This window comes from Varroa jacobsoni, unplaced genomic scaffold (genome assembly GCF_002532875.2).
Source record: "Varroa jacobsoni isolate VJ856 unplaced genomic scaffold, vjacob_1.0 scaffold_1474, whole genome shotgun sequence".
In the NCBI taxonomy this organism is placed as follows: domain Eukaryota; kingdom Metazoa; phylum Arthropoda; class Arachnida; order Mesostigmata; family Varroidae; genus Varroa; species Varroa jacobsoni.
In genome coordinates, this window is record NW_019214376.1 from 187,139 (window position 1) to 207,329 (window position 20,191).

Below are 20,191 nucleotides of genomic sequence, written 5' to 3' on the forward strand. Positions count from 1 at the left end.
TACATATAACCAACGACCTACTCAATTAGCAATTCTTAAGAGGTCTCTCTAAAGTTTCCACTTGACTCGCGAGACGATTAAGACTGAAGAGACTCAAAGCTTATCCAAGTGGCACAGAAATGCAAATCATCCGGGTATTTTGATGCAACTTTCTAAATTTTCGAAATAAGTTACGGGGATCTTTCATACACATCGCAGAATTAGACAGAATAGTGTAGAATTTAAAGGAATACCTTTATTTAGACGGAAGACAAAGTGCCTTGAAGGTAACTAAGCTCTTTTGCAGAAAAATACCGCACAGTTTTTGAAGCGTTTGAAGATAATGGCCCATGGGTGCCACATGAATTGTTGAAAAATAATCTACTCCGTCGTATTTCCATCTGCAAAGCTCATTCAATCCAACTTGCCTGATGGTGATTTTCCTGCCATGTGAAAGCCTGCAGTAGCGTAGACTATCCAGGCGGAACAGGAATTTCTACTCGAAATGGAAGTTCGTCCATCGTCCAACGTCCAAATCTGGAAAATGACTGCCTTTCGTTATAATAAGGTTTTCGAAACAGCTGGGTTTCTTGTGGTATTAAAAATGATGGGTAAACGCATGCTTGTTACAGTAAATAGTTAGTCAAAGCCTGTTTTACTTCAAACAAAAAGCGACTTTCATAGCTTCCATAGTAGTGTCCAAGAGATTACTGGGCCGGTAAGTATTAAGGAGATTTGTGTCCTTATCCTTGAAAAAGGATATCTCTGCATCCGGTATTCGCGTCGAAGCGTCGCAAAGTTAATAAGGTCTAACAACAATGCTGTAGTCAGACCAGCCAGCCGTCAGATACGGAATGGTAACGGGAAACGCGCCTTAACAGAAATCTTATCACTTCAGTAAACGCGTATAAATCCTCGTTCCTATCGTTCAGACGCGTGCCTAGTTTTCTGTTATCTGAAATATTGTTTGTGCCGGAAAGTGCTCGAATAGACAGGCCTTGGACTCAGTATATGCAGGCTTCCGTATTGTCTTCAACCGATTTTAGATAGTGCTTCGTTGGGTTTTCCAAATATCTATAACAAACTTCGAGCAGGCGCTTATGATCTACCTCGTAATTCATTGCTCTACCAGTTACAAAATGGTACCATTTGTCAAACGATAACTATCGATTTTAGCCTTGCACTTTGGTCGCCAACTCTTTGCGTTTCGTCATGTTAACAAGTCTTTCGGCGACCTTTTTCACTATTCTTTTACTGTCACAATGTATTTATTATGACGCTATGAAACTAGAACGGTTACAGGTGAGATATACCATTTATGTCGCATGGCATATCATAGCGGTGGGCTAATATAATAGTATTACTAAGAACTACTTGTTTTAAGCGATCCAATCAATCAACAATATATAACGTTCACATTTAGATTATTAGATCCGCCAGCCAGAATTCGCAAGTTGGCACTCATTGCAACTTAGCTAACCTGCATACTCACGGTTATGGCAAAAAAACTAACAATATCTTTGCGATACAATGATCAGCTAAATAATATATGACATGCTACTAAGCTTTTTTTTTCTATTTTTTTCCTGTAGGTTTAAATTGGAATTTATAAAGGGTTTATGCGATTTCCTTTCGAAAAAAATAGTTACCGTGGCATTTTCTTAGATCTAGAGCCGGATCGCCTACAGTGGCTTGTAGCTGATTTTCCCTAAGGCTACAAATAACACCATCTTCCCAGTCGCGTTACTTTTTTAGTAGTCGTTAGTTTTTCTGTTCGCCTGGAAAACGATGACCGAACGCACCTATTCGACACGGCTCCGCTGCTGCTGTTACTTAAACAACCTGGATTGACCAAGGAATCATGTACTTACAGACAACGACAAAAGCGTGCGAGCATTTTAAGGCCTTAGAAATCCTCCACGAAGCAAAGAATTTGCCTTTTCGTGTTTTTACTATTTTTGTCTGCTGTTTGCCTCAACGATTTGCCGAACTCTGTTTGGTCCGGCGTCACCGGTACCCTCAAGGCACAAAGGCAGACGCCCTGATTGCCGCTCTTTCACCATCCAGAACTCAAATCATTTCTTATTTCATAATTTTTTTTTACCAATATCTGGAGCGCCATTTGCCGAGCACGCAAAAGGTTACACAGCGAACCAAAACCAGCTGTCTATGCTAAGTTTCCAACTAAAACGAAGCGGTGGTCGAATGAAAAGCGTTCACGTTCTACAAAACGTCAGTGGTTTTGTATTGGCACATGGTTGTGCGTAGATTTATGTACGAACGTTGCTAGGAAGATAGCAAGCCCTATGTCGCTTAAAACCAGAAGCTCTATATATGTATATGTATATATATATATATATATATATAGAGAGAGAGAGAGAGAGACTATAATAGACGAACACTCACTGAGTTGCAAATGTACCACAAGACCCTACTTTTGCGTTGGCAGCAGGCAACAAGTTTCACTTCCTGCATTCGGTTATGCTATGACCTACCTGCCTTTATGCTATTTTCTATTCATACATTTTAAAACTGCTCCGATCTTATTTAAAAAAAATCGATATCATACATACCGATGAACTTGTCTTGAACTTCGAACTCTTGAAGATTCGTTAGATCTGATGGCACCCCGCTGTTAAACGACAACGGTGGACAAGATCAACATGCTACTCTTTTCTCACTGTCAAGATGCTGTGATCTGCGTTGGCGTCGGAGGCACGTTGATCAAAGGCAAGTACTACCCATTACTCTGTTAGCGTCTGCTTCTGAGTACCACAATTTCTTCGAGCTCTGCTCTTTGAGCATTTTCTAGCCTCTCATTGGTGATGCTACGTCATATTTGTCAAGCCTGTCAGAGTTCGTATCTTCGTCCTCTGCTCCCGTATTGAACGTTACGCAGAATCCGGAAAATGCTCGCGGGTAGCTGTCTGACCAATATTTCCTCTTGCCCGCCGGCTCTTGCAAATAACTCATAGCAGTCACAGCAGAAGTGACACGTTAATCGCCGCGGTCAGTGATCGTATGATGCTCGGATCAAACTCGGCGGCTCGAGGACGTAAACTGACAGAATCGTAGACAATCAAAAAAGCAATTCATACTTTTAATTTTCACGTAATATATATATATATGTATATATATATATATATATACATATATATCATAGGTAGAGGTTCTGTCAGAATCGATTTGCTCACTTAGATCTTTGTGCGTGCATTTTGTTGAATATGATAGAATTTTGGATGGCATGCTTTGCTCTATTTAAGCAAGGTGTCATAGCCAAGATAGTGAATGTTTTAAAGTTCCGGCTGTGCCACGCCTAACTCGACGGGATCGCCTGCTGGACTATTCTTCACGTTATGTTCATGGTGAAGGCTCGTTTCATCTCTGTAGACGGCGGCCGTTGTAAACTCTCGTCAACGATCCGTCCAAAGCTGCCGCTTTCTCAAACAACCCCGTTAGGATTAGCAATCTGGGGTTACTACTTCATTGCGGGGCCTTTGTTACAGCCGCTACAATAGTTTTGGCGGTCGACCTGGGGCTGGCACAGCGGATGACAGCTTTTCTAGGGCAGTAGACGGTGGACAGCGCTGGAAAACAGTAACGTTTACCGCTGAAAGATCGCGAGATGTTCTAGGACACGGCATTTTGACGCAAATAAGCACTGGCGAATCAACTGAAATTGTATTGTACTGGAACGGGTGGTGTTTGTGAATTAGAAACTGTTTTTAATGTTCTACATTTTTAACTATACATATCCAGTAGGGGCTTGGTAAAACTAATAAACAGCACCAATTGATGTCCTTTTTAAAATTACCAATGTATTTATTTAGGTTCGCTGTCAAACAAAAAAAATAGGCTGGAGATTGTTTGTGCTAACGTAAAATGTCTCAATGTTTAGACTCTTCACGTCATTTACTCGTTGTTCGAGCGAGTCTTTTTTATTAAAGTAATATTGTAAAATCTAATTCATGTCATAACAAATTCAGTCCTACGGTAGAATGAAGCACATCTGATTGCAGTACCGAAAATCCAATATGCAGAATTGTCTAAACCCTTTGTACCACTGAGCCAGGAAGCGCTACAAGCTATCTCGGCGATCTACAATTTTCAAACCCCCGCACAGAGCGTTTGTTTACCGCGACAAAAACGCATTGGCTCATTTGCCACTCTTCACTTCTATCGTTAAGCAGTCAATCATCTAAAACTGATACATTTTTAAACCGATGTGCATACAGGCCGCTTAGATTGTAGCTAATGCTCATGGCTTCCTTCTTGCGTGACACCCATGGCATCAAAGCCCTTCTAATACCGCATGACCGATTCCACACATCGCAATAATCAATATTGAGCTTGCCAGAGGCGGCGGTAGAAGGCGAGAGAGCTACGTGAGTACGGGGCGAAGCAGAAGAAGAGTCGCATCCACGTTACAGTATGAGCCAGACGTACAATTGCTGTACATTAGGGTGTGCACATACACACCACAATTCAGCCCGCTGGCCTTCTTGCCCCCCGGGCAGGAATCCATTTACCTTCAACAAAGAATTTGCTTTTCGTTTGCTCGAAATAATTGTTCAGTCTGCGACCTAATTACTCATTTCACGCGTTACAATTAGCATGCTCCGTCAGTGCTTTCGTGGACAGACAAACGAGCTGGTAAGGCAATTTTTCGCACACATTTTAGACGGCTCCTTGCCCCCTCGTCGCATCGCCTGCGTCACGAACACCCAACCAGGAAGAATGTTGCTAAGCAAACATTTATTTAGAAGTTACCGATCATTACAAGCCCAGCGCAAATTCTAGCATTTGTCGCGACGGACTAGGAGTAATGTCGTTTCATGACGACCCAGTTCTTGAGAAGCATGACACTGAAATGGTCTAATATTACGACCCAGCTATGCCAAACAACTGCTAGCATTCACAACGTTCGTGGTGGTTTGCCGCTAAAACAAAACGCTTTCCGTTGCCCTAGTAAGAGGTTTTCAATACCGCAAAACCACAGACATTTTATCTGTTCGAAGCGTTACACGATAGGAAATCCCAGCCGAAACCTATCCAAGCTATAGGCATCCTCGTAGAAAACTCGCTAATTCCAGCTACCAACAGCAGCTGGAAGACGTGCTGCGTTATCGCTATTACCCAGAACGATAACGAATATATCGGCCTTGGGCGCGAATATGCCGCCATATAAAAATGACTCGTCGCGCGATCGCATTACCGGTAAAATTTTTACGATCGGCGAGCCGGATGATAATTCAGCTCAGCCCCGCTGAGTTATGCAGGTTCCGATTATTTCCATCGCTAAAAAAAAACTTCAAAGAATATCCTTGCTATAATATGCAAGAAATGTGTATCTTTGAAGCAAATTCTATCTTAATTAACTTCCGTGCAATTTACTTTAATCATACATTTAGAGATTTGTTATATACTCCGTTCTAAGCAGACGTTGCCAATTTTGTTAACGCGAAAGCTATAGGACCTCTCTGAATAGCAAAAGACAGCAAACTACCAGAAACTACCATTCTACAACTACCAGGAAGGCTAAGATACTTAATAGAAACGTCGGAGCCTTCGCTGCGGCGACAGGATATCCTAATTGCAGTAGGCCAGTGTTGACGTAACATTTGACTGTATATGATCCAGACCAGGCCAGTCTGTTATTCGGATAGCGATCAATTTAACGATGGGTAAATATTATTTCTAATAAATATAATACAAAGCTAATTATTAGTCGATTAACGGCGCGAACAGAGCCAACTGGACGCCGTTTGCCCTTCACTTCGAGCGTTCGCGTAAACTTTTCAAAGAGGTGTTCTGTTTTGGTATTGTTTAAGCGTACTCATTAAGATATTTCTCCATCGTCTTCGTACATCACCCGAAAAATAATGCGATATAACACTTCAATGGAAAAAACTTCGCATATATGGGATATAGATACACTTTAGGGGTCATATCTTACGTTCACGATCAACACATTATAAAAATGCGGAAAGCATTTCTTACTTTCACATTTGTGCGCACGCTTTCTATCCTTAACAGTAAGTACTTACATTAGCCAATTAGACCGTTATTTTTCGGGTTTTGGGTCCGGTATCGCCGGTAGGCACTCCACCAGACAACTGGCTTTCAGCACGAAATAAACTATCTGTCTGTTTATATCCGGGGGGGGGGAGGGGAAGGGTCAAACCTAGCCCACAACCATTCTTTAAGATTAACAGGTAAAAATATGTTACTCACCAAGCCATCACGGGGAAACCCAGTTCGACCAGTTAAAATCATTTGGCTCGTAAAGTAGCACATTTTGCAGCAGTAAAAGCCAAGGCGACGTAGTCGCTCTAAAGCCCAGAAACTGGACGCGTGTTACTTATCCTTTACGTTTCCACATCGACTTCCATATTTCAACACTGCAGTGTTCGTATAAAAATATTTGCATGGAAGGATCAACGGCATCCCGAAGTAATCCGCTAACATGAAAGCAGGGTGTCATTCCTTCGTGCGTAGAAATAGACTCGACGAGGACGTCATTTACTGAACCAGTTAACTGTCGCCATTGTTACGTTTCAATGCTATCTTGTCTGTTGTGAGTGACTGTCCCAAACGCGACTTTCGAATACTATCCGTGAATTTAATTAGAGGGTTGGGCCTGATTTTTTTCTGCCATACAGCGAACAACTAATGCTGTAAGGTGCTAAGGTCTAATACTCTATTTGTACTTAACTCTTATATTTTCACTGACAAGCGTTCTCCGAGACAAAACTAATATTTCTCCCATCACAATTTTTTAGCCTTGGCCTGGGAATTTGTTGATTGTGACAGTTCGATAGCTCGATAGGGATATATCGTCACTTGGTTCGGCCGTTCGGTGCCTCTCGCAACAGCTGCCTGCCACACAGTTTCATGGTTAACACACGAATTGCCTTCTGTTATAGGCAAAAAGCCACCTTTTGGCGCTAATGCAAAGAAGGTTATGCTTTTCAGGATGTTACAAAAGCGGAAGAAGTTGACTACCCGTTATGCTGCACCCCGAACAGCAATGGAACACACAACCTAGATACCACAGCGCCAAGCACCACGCTTCACTAAAGGTTGCCGGATAGTTTTTCTCTCATAATGTGTATATTATGTATTGTTTCGTAAATGAATAGGCAGTAGTAAATAAGAGGGAACACAGTGAGAAAAATCGAGCTCGTACTCGAATTTTTTAATCCGAATTAGGTGCCATGGTGGGACTGCATCGCGTAACAAACAAATGATCAGAAAATTTGTACTTTTACCTTGAGAGCATAATAGAAATACAAGAGTACCAGCTGCTGTTGTACGTATGATAGCAATAGAGCTTTTCGTTGGAAAACAGAGGCCAACTGCATTTTCCCCCTGTAGAAAGAATTCTCACGTCGTTTTCGAATTTTTTTCACACTTCTACCACAGGCCTAGCGAAGGGTTTCGTATAGTCAAACGAGGCTATACGAATTTAGACGGACAAAGAGCTCAACGTTTGTCTAAATAGACAACCAGCAGCGCAGAGTCCACGAGCGTCCAGGTAGGGACGAACGGCAAGCCACTTCTCAAAGAGCCCATCGCCCGGACCAGAAAAAATGATAACGCCGAATTCGGTTAGAAAAACTTTTTGCTTCGTTTGATGGTTCTCATAAACGAGGCACGCGTGAGAGCTGGCGTAAAGTATGGCAATCGCATATCAAGGTGCCGCTCGTCAGACAGACATATAAAAAGGCGGATGTTAATACAGGCCCCATAGAACGGTGCTCGACATACTTAGATTAGTGAGCGATTCGGAACGCCATCGTGGCGCCGCTAACGTGGAACACACGAACGAAAAATCCCTGAGAAAACTAACTACGACATCTCCTATTGCCAGTTTCCTCCAGAATATTCACACTTACGTATACTATAGAAAGTAATAAAGGCGATGTATGACATTGTTCTGGCATTTACAACCAGATGCTGTTTCTTTAACTTCAAAATATACATTTAGGACATTTATCTTATTAGCGACATCGGTCGCATAGCTCCTATAAATACAATTCCTTCCTCGACCGTTTTGAGAGTCCTACAGAGACGATATCGCATAGCCGTACGCCATCGGTTTTGTAATTCTACATCGATTTTGAAAGAAGCGGGGGTTACAAGAAGCTAGCTCGAGAAAAATTTGAATAATGTTCTTACATTCTTTAGAGTTAAGTCAGTGACAAATTATGGAGAGGGTATGGGGATGAGACAGGAAGCGCTACTGTAAACCCATTTCTTGGACATTGATTGCTTGCATATCTTACTCAACAATCGACCAGCGCACGACTGACTTATGCAGGGTCATACGACGACGCTGGTAGCCAGTTGTGTCAATATCACGGATACGCTTGTCAAGCGTGATTAGTGGCCTTAGAGCATTGCAAAGACCTTACCAATTGGCCGCGTCATCATCATATCTCTGACGTCGAGCGATCCATCTTTGACTGTCTCTGGGCAGACTGGGCTTACCAGTGTCAACAGAACGCCTAATTAAATTACCCGATTTCAGCACCGATTTATTCTCGATGTATATAGACGTATACAAATGACTGCGACAAGGCAGAAGGATACTCTATAGTCGTTGAATCCTAGATCCACCCCGGCAGATACTGTAGAGATCTATGAGAATTATATTCAATTACTCGAGATTTGTTTCTACTCAAGCAACCGTAACTCATCTACCAGCCATTCAGAAAGACCAAGACTTACCGTATGCCGAATACGTGAACGTCATGTTAAACCAAAGGTGTGAAGACTGACAATCGGTAAGTGTCAATATTTCAAAGTATGACATATTGGTCAAAGCTGTTTCGTGTTCTTCGACTGATACAAATAACGGATATAGAGTTTTTGCGAAAAAAAGAAAAAAAAACCTATTTATATCTGCCTACAATAAAAAATTAATTGTAATTTTTTAAAAAGTATCTTAAAAAGTATGTTAGCTAATGAAAAACATTATGTAAAAACGTAAGGCAATGCTGGAACGATACATTCTTCTACGTGCAATTCATGAAGTGATGAAGACTTTGGCTAAAAGCTTACTAAACCTAATATTTATGATGACATGACGCGCACTCAGCAATTCTGTTTTCGGTATTACTTTGCTTTGAAGTCATACGGCAACCATGCACCATGGACATCCATCCATAGGCGCACTTCCTAGTAATCCATTCTGATTGAAGGTTTCTATCGATTGGCGCCCACATATGGTGGAAGTATTAGCGGAAGTTTTAGCGTGGGCTGGTTAAGATGAAAACATAGTCAAGCATTGGACAAAGCGTTTGCCTGACATTGTAGAGAGTACGCTTAGCATAGTACTTTCACGCAGTAAGTATATGACGATCGTCTGATTTACCTACTCTACTTTGTTCCTTTTCCTTATTAGATATCCAATTGTTTTTCAACATAATTTAGAGGACAGAAATTGAATTCATATGTGCCCGTGTTTAACAATGGTATTGCCATAACCACGATTGACAAATCTAGTCAGCTTGTAATATTAGAGGCTTTCTAGATTTTGTTAACATCCTTATTCTGCCTTCAGACTCTAAATTCTCCAAAGCAGTCCAGAATAACAGACACAGGGTCTTACACTGCTGAGTACCAATACACCTAGAAGCTAGAGATCATTCTAAAAGTATTGCTGCATAAGGTGTGACGTAGCTTTACTGAGGAAAGGTCCCATGTCACGTAAAACAGTCAGAAGTTTATGCTTAAAATTTCAAGTTGTTTTAATCTATAAAAGACGAATATTCTGTGTTGCATGTGTTGTTCTATATAATTATGCCCGATAACAGTAAGAGCCCCATGTGTCTTGAGATCTGACAACAGGTCAGACGACGGGTGGGATCTAGCTTAAAACGAAAGTATTTCAATTAGAATGGCAATAATTGCTAGTAAATGGTAGAAACGATACATTGGTGCAGGTGTTGGATAGAGGTATCAGAAGTAGTTACCATTGCCGGTGCAGATGTAGTAGGAAAGAAATACAAATATAAAAGTCTTCAAGTGTCTGCTCTATCTGCCAACGTGCTACAGATGCTGATACCCACCGAGATACGGCTCGCTTTGTTTGTGCGCTATTGCTTTTAGACGAAATTCCCAAGAGAGTTTGGCATAACGGTCTGAAGGGTCTTTGGATTTCGCCCGATTGTTTTCTCTTGTTTTCTTTTTGTCTTTTCTACAACCAGAGAGACTAAGCGTCTATGCATCTGGGCGTATTCGCCTCATTGTTCAAGTCGTTTGTAGGAAGCTGCCTATGTGTATATCTTGTTGTCTATGGCAAACAGTAGTAACTTGTTTGGGATTTGTTCTCATGGGACATAGATTGGCTACCAACTGAGATAGGCGAATCAACAACGCCACGGTGGTCTTCCTGTTTCGATCTCCACTGCAATTACTGCTGCTACTGGTTGCACTAACCACAGCCGACAGAGTTATGCCAGTGGTAAAGGGGGCGTCTACCGCTGGCTACTTCGGAACGGGGCACGCAAACGAAACGAGGCCTTAACTGACCCTATTTCGTGTAAGTATGGGGTGCCAGCGGGGAAAAAAAGAATTTACTAGTCTAAATTCGTGAGTCAAGCGGGGTTGAGCGCGTCGTTCTGTTAAAAGTGTCTGCGGCCAGAACAGGACTCAAAGTGGAGTGACGATACGCTGCCAGAAATCTTGTTACTTTCAATGGGACAGCTTTTCGAGTCGTTGAGATGCCTATTATCACTCCCAAATCGAGCAACCGGTCCTAGGACGTTTCGTCTTGAGTTTTGCTCTTGAGATATAGGAATTTAATCATTTTCGGGCAAAGAACAGCGTATTAGAGCTTTGCATAATCTTTTAACAAACAACCCATGTCCGCGCAGCAGGTAGACCAATTAAAGCAGAGTTTAGGACACACAATCGAGCCAGGCGTCAAATGTCGAACGGCAGAGTGGAAAGGCGATCAGCAGTCCAGCAAAGGGGCTTCAGGGGTACCTGAGGAGCGGTAACGATGGAGGGCCACAACACACATTAACCGATCGATTCAACCTTATTTTAACTCGGTTAAACGTACTAACCTATTGTTGTCTCCGCTGCTGCTGCCACTGCGATCTTCCTATTTAGTACAATGAATCAACGGAGAGCAGATGCCACGATGAACCCAAAATGGCACTGAGCACGCCAGGACAGCAGGTACCTTTAAAACATAAAGCGATACTTGGCCTTTGAAGCCATATTGTACCTTCAAACAAAAAAATGCTCATGCAAACTCACGCTATACCATTAGCTTTTTCAAAAATATCTAGTGGGTCGAGAAACTTGCGAAAATAAGGTAATAAAAGTTAGTAGAATAACAATGTTTTGTTATATACATTCGGCTTTATTTTTCATGGATCGAAATCAGCACTCTTCTTCAACTTTCAAAAAGGAGACTTTTTCAACAGCAATGAACTTGTAGTTTGTATTATGTGGTTCTAAAGAACTTCGTTAAGATACGCAGCGTCGTTTATTGCTCCCTTCTAAACATAGAAACAATTGAAACTACACAAATTTAGATCTGGAGAGTATGGAGACTAAAACCGTTACGCGATTCTGCTTCCTTTGGGGCAAGCTAGGACAAAGGTATGCCGACGAGATCTTGCGCTGTTGTCGGGTAACCACGCTATGTGCTGTAGATTGTGGCGTCGCACGTACAAAAGACATCCAGTAATTGAAGAGATATTTGGCAGCATTGACCGTTTCCTTTTCAAGCAATATTTCGTATAATGAGATGCCCCTGTTGTCACTACAAATACGGGTATTAGCTTACTCCCGGTTTTTTCAACATTGCGCTCGATATCGCTACCCCTTTGGATTCTTCCCTAATCAGCATCACAAACCAAGCAACGTCCCCTCAATAACGATGGTGTCACCTAGGCGGTTCTTTTTTTGCTGTTAATACGTGTGCAGAGTGTCTCTAGAATACACGATGCATGTTTCCATTTGCCCTGAACCCAATTTGTTAGGGATCAATTTTTCTCCTAAGTTCTCTAATCCTTTTTGCAGTTTTATGACACATGTTGTCAGGAGTCATACTAGGCCGATAGAAAGCGCATTGACTATGCTTTGTTTTGTCCAAGAGCTTCCATGGCCGCAGCAACGCGCCCTATCGTTTGGGGCCCTTCAATGTAATCACCTTTTCTGTGATCCTCGATTTTTCAGCTTCTATGCTTGAAATGATTGTACGAGTAGCGCTCGTTCGTTGAAGGCCCCCTTGGTGAGTGCTTTCAGTTATCTCTAGTGGAATCTTATATTGCAGAGAAGAGAAATGTAGTAGGCATTTATTTTTAGCACTAAACGAACCTATTATTCCCTAACGGCACACAATTGTCTCACACTTGTGGATAACCAACACGATATAAAAATTCGGTTGCTAATACCACGCTGTTTCCATTAGCTACACGATACTAACCAAGAGTACACTTAAATATTCAATTGGCAAAGCACCTCCGAAGGGCCTCTCGTCCATTCCGGAGTTGACCTCTTTGACGAACTCCCACATGCAGTGTTGCTCACCAAGAGCGATAGTGTTTAGGTGGTACGACAAAGTTCGTAACGAAGGAAACGAAAGAAAGAATTAGGTCAACCCCGTCAATTGATAGGTCAGTACGGCCGTAACGCTCTTGGCTAGTATCATTTAGATAATGGAAACATTTTACTTGTAAACCATCGAAAAACTCCTGTTCAAGTTTGCCAAGGTAACAACCATGGTTTCCTTTGACATCTTATACTTCCTGGCAACACTATACCTATAGAAACACCACAATTTAGAAGTGTTCCCTTAGTCGTTAAGCATTAGTAGTCTGATAACGAAACTCTATGATGTAGTCTGCCCGTTGCTACAGATATTATTTGACAAGTTTTTTTTTTGTGTGTGAACTCCACGAAAAGGCATAGAATTTTCTTTAATTTATTTTTATGAGAGCTCAAAGCGGTCCAGAAAGCTTTTTTTTTTTTTTGTAAATGGAAAAAGCAAGAATTGCATTTGGATTAAATTTTTAGTAGGTTATCGCCTTGAGATGGGCGTCAAACGGACTGAGGCGCGTGTCATAGCTATACTCTAGAATTTGCTGGATGCCAATTGAACTGTTACCTGAAAGTAGCTGTTGTGATGGTATAAGTTGTGGTAACTTGCGAAGCCGTTCTTCTTAGTCTAGAAATGAGATGCAAATTGAAAAAGTAGTTATAGCCGTTTGTTGGCCGCGAGTTTGCCATAGCTTCGCTAAAAGCCTTACGTCTCGTGCAACACAGCGCTTCAGTCATTGCTGTCTGATCGTTGAGCGAAAAAGCGAGACGGCGAACGTAGAATTTCATCAGGTCGTTAAGTCGTCGTTGTTGTTGTTGTTGTTGATGGTAACAAAAGGAAAAGCGGGCAGGGATAGTAGTAGCATCACCATCACTGTAAACGACTTTTGCCTGCAGATCGAGGAATGCTAGACGAGTTTTTATCCAGCTGACAGAAAGGATGGCCATCTTATTTTTATAAAGTTCGTTAAATTTGATTAGCAAAATAAGCAAGAACGATTGTCGCTACCGAAAAGCTTAGAACCCTCTACGCATAGTACAGAATACGCCTCTCGTACGTAAAAAGATATCGAAGCTTGAATCAAATAATCTAGCTCCTTGAACCTTGGACTTGGCTTTCGAAGGCTGCCTATGATTTCGAGTAGCGGGCTAGACGGGTGATTTACAAGGAGATGAGGCTAACGAAGTATCTCAGAAGGTTACGAACTTGAGTAGTGGAGGATATACAATGCTCATGTATAGGTTAGAAGATCATTGCATCAGATGTACAACCGGACATAATTACTGCGAAGTAGATAGGTAGTATGAGATGCTAAAATTGATCTATCTTCGCGGCCCTCTGTACGTATCAGTTGAATATCTTTTAAATAGAGCGAATTGAAATCGGTTATTTAGAATATTGGCATTGATGTAGTGGTCCACTAACATACGACACTCTACAAATAGAACACCCGCAACTTATAGCTCCTTGTCCGTATATATATATTCCTAGACATTGAAAACAAATGTATACGTCAAATCATTTGTTTTATAGCCACTATAATATAATGCTATTTATAGGGTTAAGGTGTCACTGCTTGCGGCAACTCCAGAGAAACACAACAACTATTAATAAATTATAGTGCGCAGGAACGAATAAAGCAATTTTAATAAGATCTGCATTTAAAACTCGTGAAAAGACCTACTTTGACATTAATTGAAGCTGATCAAGATGACTACATTCACCAAATGAACAATACACATAATTTTAAATTCGGTATAGGTATTTTTTACAAGTGATAGAGGATCTAGTGAGCAGCAGTTAGCAGTGGAACGTTTAACGACGGGTCTAAAGCCTACGCAATCCAAAGTGACCTAAGTCCGCTGTCGATGTGAAAAGCAGTCAGAGTAGGGCGTTGCATTTGAAGGGAAACTACGCTGGATAGTGGTTCGAAATTTAGATTGTACGCTAACCGACCTTTTCTGGCCAACTATAATGGGAAAGCATTCATTTTAATTAGGCAAGCTTATTTTTAAAAATCCTATTAGAATCGTTCTTTATTTGAGAACCCCATGGAGCCTTTTCCTCGAAATAAATAAAGACATTCGCTCCACACAGTTCGGCTAGAGTTAACGCAGCAAGTAATGAAAATAGATAAGTTTCACTCAAAGTTGACATTGCATATGGGAAATTCAATATTAAATTATTATTTATTGTACATTTCTTAAACGAAACGATATTTGTTTAGCAAAAATTCGAGCTCTAAATGAAAGCTTATACGGTGGTGACTATTTTGTCTCCGGCAAGTTGGTCATACCTTTTCCTAGCAAGGTGTGGACATATGCAAGCAGCAGCAGCAGCAGCAGCAGCAGCTGCTGCTGCTTCTTCTCTACGAAAATCTTCACTACCATATTCCTATATTCGTAAATTTAAATTTCAGTTCCACAGTCAGCATGTGCGATATTCGACAAGTTTCCAGATAAGTTCAGTACAAAAAATAATCACGAAGCAAGCAAAGAGTAATCCTCGTGTCCCGGAAGAACTTGCACGATATGTATTCCTATCACCCTTCCGGATAATTTAACTACATCTAGAAGCACTGAATAGGCCATGCTGCGACAACTAGGACAGAGCAAACATACAATACCGTTAAGAAGCCTTAACTATATTGGATGTGCTGGAGGATGAGAGCTAATCATGCAACGATACTATTTACAGAGATAGTGCTTTGCAGTAACAGCTTGCTTGATTAACTACATGGTAAGGCGTTTGTTTCTGGCTAACGGATGGCTATATCAGCGCAATTTTGCTGAGGAAGCTAGTATCGGATATTAGCCGATCTGATCTGTTTGGCCTGGCTACGAGCAATGTTTTTCTATTTTGTGGGCTCACTATCTCGCTAGACGGGTAGGGATCCTCGTCAAATGAGAAGACCATCATGTATTTACCCCTATTTGAAGAATCAAAACGATGGGAACAACGCTGGAAAACGTTCATAGTTTTACAGCAAAGAGGCTATTTTCAGAAATAGGATAGGGTTTGAAGAAAAGAAAAAAAGACGCGCTTTCTTGCAAATTTTCCTCCACATTAAACAAACCAAGCTATTGAATCGGTGCCGGCCTAACCAGTTGGACTTTCTGCATCGAACACGTTTCACGCAATCTTTATGAACAGTTAATTGTATACCATACGTGATCTAATAATATAAACGTTATTGTCAAATGAAGCATTTATCAGTTGGATTCCTACTGAGTTTCACCACAAGGAATACTTCCAGTTACCTAAGCTAGGACAAAAAGAACTTCTCATTCAGCTCACGGACATTCGCTACGGGCCAGTATCGATGCTCGCCTATTTCATTTGCGTTCCAGCTACGCATCTTTAGCTGAAAGTCCAGTGAACTGACAATCGATAACACTTAGTCAATATACTCCATCGATGAAGTCGGTACTCTAGAGCCGATGTGTATTGGTTGTTGCCTTTGCCTTTGTGATTTAATGGCGTGCCTGCTTTTACTTAAACTATAGATTCATACGCCATTTTGCTAGGTTGCATCGACACTGATTAACAACTAGGTGAACTATATAGCCAATTCAGGTATCGCCTTTACCTACAGAAGTGAGCTCGCGGTGCTAGTACTACGTTACGTCCGTTATGCATAAATTAATCAGGAACGTGCATCCTTACGGTGGGTCAGCATTTCGTAGAAGGTACGTAAAAAGGGTGGCCGAAATGCCGATTTGTACCATGTCACATAAGCCAGCAAAGTTGGCCCATCTAAATATGGTTCATTCGTTAAGTTCAATAAGAAAAATGGTCAACTGTCAACGTAGGTGTATCTCGAAGCGCAATGTTAGCGTTACGTTTGGAACAAAAATATATATATTCTTACTTAGCATCAGGAACTTTACTAACCTTCCACGTTTGTTCGTGTCAAATAGCGCCGCCAAGTAACGCTCTATCGTAAAGTACTTGCTGAAACTTTCAATTATTGGTGGTCGCTTCATTAACTAGCCGTCTGATAGTGGACGCTGTCTGCTTTGATAATTTAGAGCTCAACACAAAAAGTGTCGCTGTTAGACATGGGACAGCACTCGTGAAGCATCACCGCATGGCCAATAGGAAATGCTTCAATTATTGCTTTATTCAAGGCCCAATTACTACTTCAACATTCGGACATCATAAGTTAGGACCATAGCTTTTTATTCAGAGTTCATTTTGATTACTCACTGATTTAGTGGTTTTATCAGATTTATATTTTAGCTAAGGGATCGAAGTAGGCTTATAGATAGAGTCATGGGTTTATGTGGCATGATCGACGCTTAATTATTCACAAGGAAATACTCATTGTTTATGTGTAATTGTGTTTTTTTGGTTGACAATCTCTTTCGAGGCAGCTGAACGTAAATGTGTTACTTAGCAGGTGTATAGCACACCCCCCCTTTTTTTTTATATAGAAATCCTGTTTCCTGTTTTTATATAGTTTCCTGTTTTTAGCTTTCGTGATCAGTGCCAGCACTGGAGACACGTCCTGTCTTGCGAGTCTTGAGGAACGCTTGTAATTAGGCTTTCAAGCAAGATGCTTACTCATGGCTCGAAAATTCGAGCATTCAATTAGAATACGGCGATCACTTCGATGTACGTATTATTCTGTTTATCTTATTGACACAAGGAACTTCTAGAGACGAAGATGAACGTAGGATGAAAAACAGAGCCGAAAAGCAAAATGGCGCTAACTCGTTTTACATATTTTTCTCTAGCTGCAGTACCTAAGATCCCAACTTCCCAACGACGTAATAGCATGCCTTGAACGTCGGACATTGTTTTTTTTTTTTGTTAAGAATGAGTCTAGAAATTTCTAACGCACTCTCCGTGGATAGATTTCAAGTCGATAGTGTTATTACCGCAAGCCAGGAAGCTCATCATAATACTAAAAGTTATGATTAAGTTAAGTCGCACACACATCACTATACGAATGAGGGATTTTTACGTTGCCCTGTGTTGGCGACAGTGCGGATTCTAGGGGTGATTTACTCTACCCGCCACCAACCAACAAATAAACATATGGTGACACTCGCACTTTGTTTGGCAATATGACGGGACTCAGTCATTCTCTGTCATTGCCGCAGTCTAGTTACGTGGAACAAGTTTTGTCCAACCTGTTTTGCGAAGGCAAACCTGGCCCTGACGGAAAGACAGGCAACAAGATAAGGGTTCTTCTATCATCCAAGTTAGGTGACCCATATAGAATCACAAATCATTTATTGTAAAGCAATCGCTACCTGAACGAAGCTAAACGAAGCTGCGCGAAGAGTTCATGTTAGCAAGCTCAGTGCACCGAGTAATCTTAACTGCCTGGGGTTACCTTGCAACGATTCAGCATTTGAAAATAGATTCAATATTGCACATAGACAGTTCGTCTAGACTAGAACCACTAACCAATTTAAGAGCATCCGCTAGCTAAACAACAAATTTAGGATAAGATACTGTTAGGCTGGTTAAATATTTGGCCATCTGCAACGACTCGTTACCATGAAGTTTGTAGGATAGCAGAAGGTCTACCTTTTCAGTAGTCCAATAAGTACTGACTCGGCTACAAACTACTGAAACGGTGAAGGGGCCGTGGTGCAGGAACGTGCATCTCCGGAACACACCAATTCTCACAATAGCTTCCAGCCCATTTGAATCCACCCCTCTTATTGCTACAGACGTGCTTGCCTGAGTGCTAAAAGGAGAGAGCGGCAGATCAACCCGCGCCGATAATAATAACCCGATAATAGATATTAAATATCTGTAAAAGATTAATTCAATAAAAATCTTTATTTCAAAATGGAGAAAACCCAAAAATATTGCCTTCGAAGCGTGACAAAAGTGTCGTCTACGAAATTATCAAATTGACATTTTCCATGTTACATGGTAGGTCGTCATGTTATCCAATTGATTATCGCATTAGTATTTTTCGATGTAGCAGATAACCCAAATCAAAGAACATGACGAAACTTTAGGGAAATAAACATCACGCTTCGGAGCCCTTGTCCAAGATGCTGTCATAGAAGTTCCTCGTTGTTCTTTCGTTGGAGGATTTAATTGAAAACTTCCGATAATTGTTATGACTACAAATCATTCATCTTGCATTCGGTATTTTCAAAAGGCTAAGCAACCGATCTCGTTGCGAATTTTGCAGAATTTGCGCAGTCTTCAATCGCTAAATGGTAGGCCAGATGGTCCGCCCTTCATTCAACGCAGTGATACAGCTTTGTTATCGTAAATTTTCGATTTCGAAAGGCACTCACCAGCCTTTAGCTGATCACTTTCTCGCCTTGCAGATCCGGCCTGCATAGCGAACCGAGGAAAAATAAATAAATATATAACGTAACCAATTGCCTACGGGCCAATTTTTTAGGCACGTAATATCAACGCAATACCTTTAACTTTAGTTTTCTTTGTTATCGGCTTATCGGGTGATGATAAACGGGGTATTATCTGTTTACTTAATTAGGCATGCTGTTCTTTTTAACCCATCATCTATTGCTTTATCATTAGAGCAAGTTGTCTGATATATCAGGGTAATCAAGCTATTCTATGTAGCACGGCCAGCATCTTTCGGAGTAGTAATCCAAATCAATGTTTTAACTTCTATAAAGGTATTTTGACCTCATCTTATTTTAGGTTAATGTAGCTGGTCTGGAAATGTGAAATTATAGGTTTGCATTTGCCAAAGAACCTATTTATCGCGAAGGGTTTCTAGGCAACCATAATACGATTCGATGCAGATGCTTAATGGAATCGAACGGGATAAGCAATCAAGGCTCTTACACACACAGTACTGATCCCAACGTATCTTCTTCTCTTGAATGAGCAAAACCTCTACCCTCTTCCTTCGTTCGTTTCCGTTCGTGAACCGGCACTGCTTGTCGCCCCCGTAACCACGCGTTATCAAATATGGGGCAATACAGAACTGGATTATCGCCTGACTCAACAGAAACGCATGAGAAAACGTCTTCATCAGTGGAGGGGCATGTATTAGCGTGATAGCACAAGCCCATTCTTGCACACACGCTGGCTCTTCTAACAGAGATCTAAAAAAGCCATTATATTTAATGCCTAAAAGGTTGACTAGAAGTGACCTAGAGAAACCTCTGAAATGTCCTGAACCGCCACGCATGACGGACCAAAAGTATTTCAAATACTAACACGTGTTGATTCCTAATGTTACAAAGATTTGTATCAATATATCTCTCAAAGAGATCCTTAGTTATACTGAGCCATACAATGTTATAAACACGATATATGTGTGTGTGCGCAGTGGGAGTCATATTGCATTATATTGTAAACACAGATAACTTAAGCAAAACTAGTGTATAAGGCCGACTGAAAGTGAGTGAATTGTGATAAATCGCTAACAGCTGAATTGATTGAAAAATCTCGTGACAAGCGAGCGGACCAAGCTTCGAAATCAGATTAAAGGAGAAACGATAATCATGGTCACTTCTGACTGCGGTCGGGCTTAACGCACCGAACGCCCGAGACGGCATCTAAACGCGTAAGTGATAACAACAAAACGTAAGCAAATACTACATTGAGGCGCTCATAGCCCGGCTTTGTGCTGGCATAACGAATACCGTTTCTCTGCTAGTTTTTTCCGATTCACAGCGACTGGACCGCACA

The 20,191-nt window shown here is 41.2% G+C and overlaps 1 protein-coding gene and 1 long non-coding RNA gene across 2 annotated transcripts in view; one reads left to right on the top strand and one right to left on the bottom strand.

The window, feature by feature from the left end:
- Positions 1-215: 215 nt before the first annotated feature.
- Positions 216-20,191, bottom strand: part of LOC111270478 (uncharacterized) — a 29,739-nt gene continuing 9,763 nt past the window's right edge. Inside the window, exons 2-4 of the mRNA XM_086972502.1 lie at positions 13,112-13,434; positions 11,058-11,176; positions 216-516 (exon numbers count right to left, since the gene is read on the bottom strand). Of these exons, the coding sequence (XP_086828628.1) occupies positions 11,113-11,176; positions 13,112-13,434 (387 nt within the window). The 3' untranslated portion in view covers positions 216-516; positions 11,058-11,112. The remainder of the gene's footprint in view (positions 517-11,057; positions 11,177-13,111; positions 13,435-20,191) is intronic.
- Positions 6,220-7,923, top strand: LOC147752127 (uncharacterized). The gene is made up of 3 exons (XR_015314953.1): positions 6,220-6,556; positions 6,955-7,061; positions 7,405-7,923. It is a non-coding gene; the product is annotated as an uncharacterized LOC147752127 (long non-coding RNA).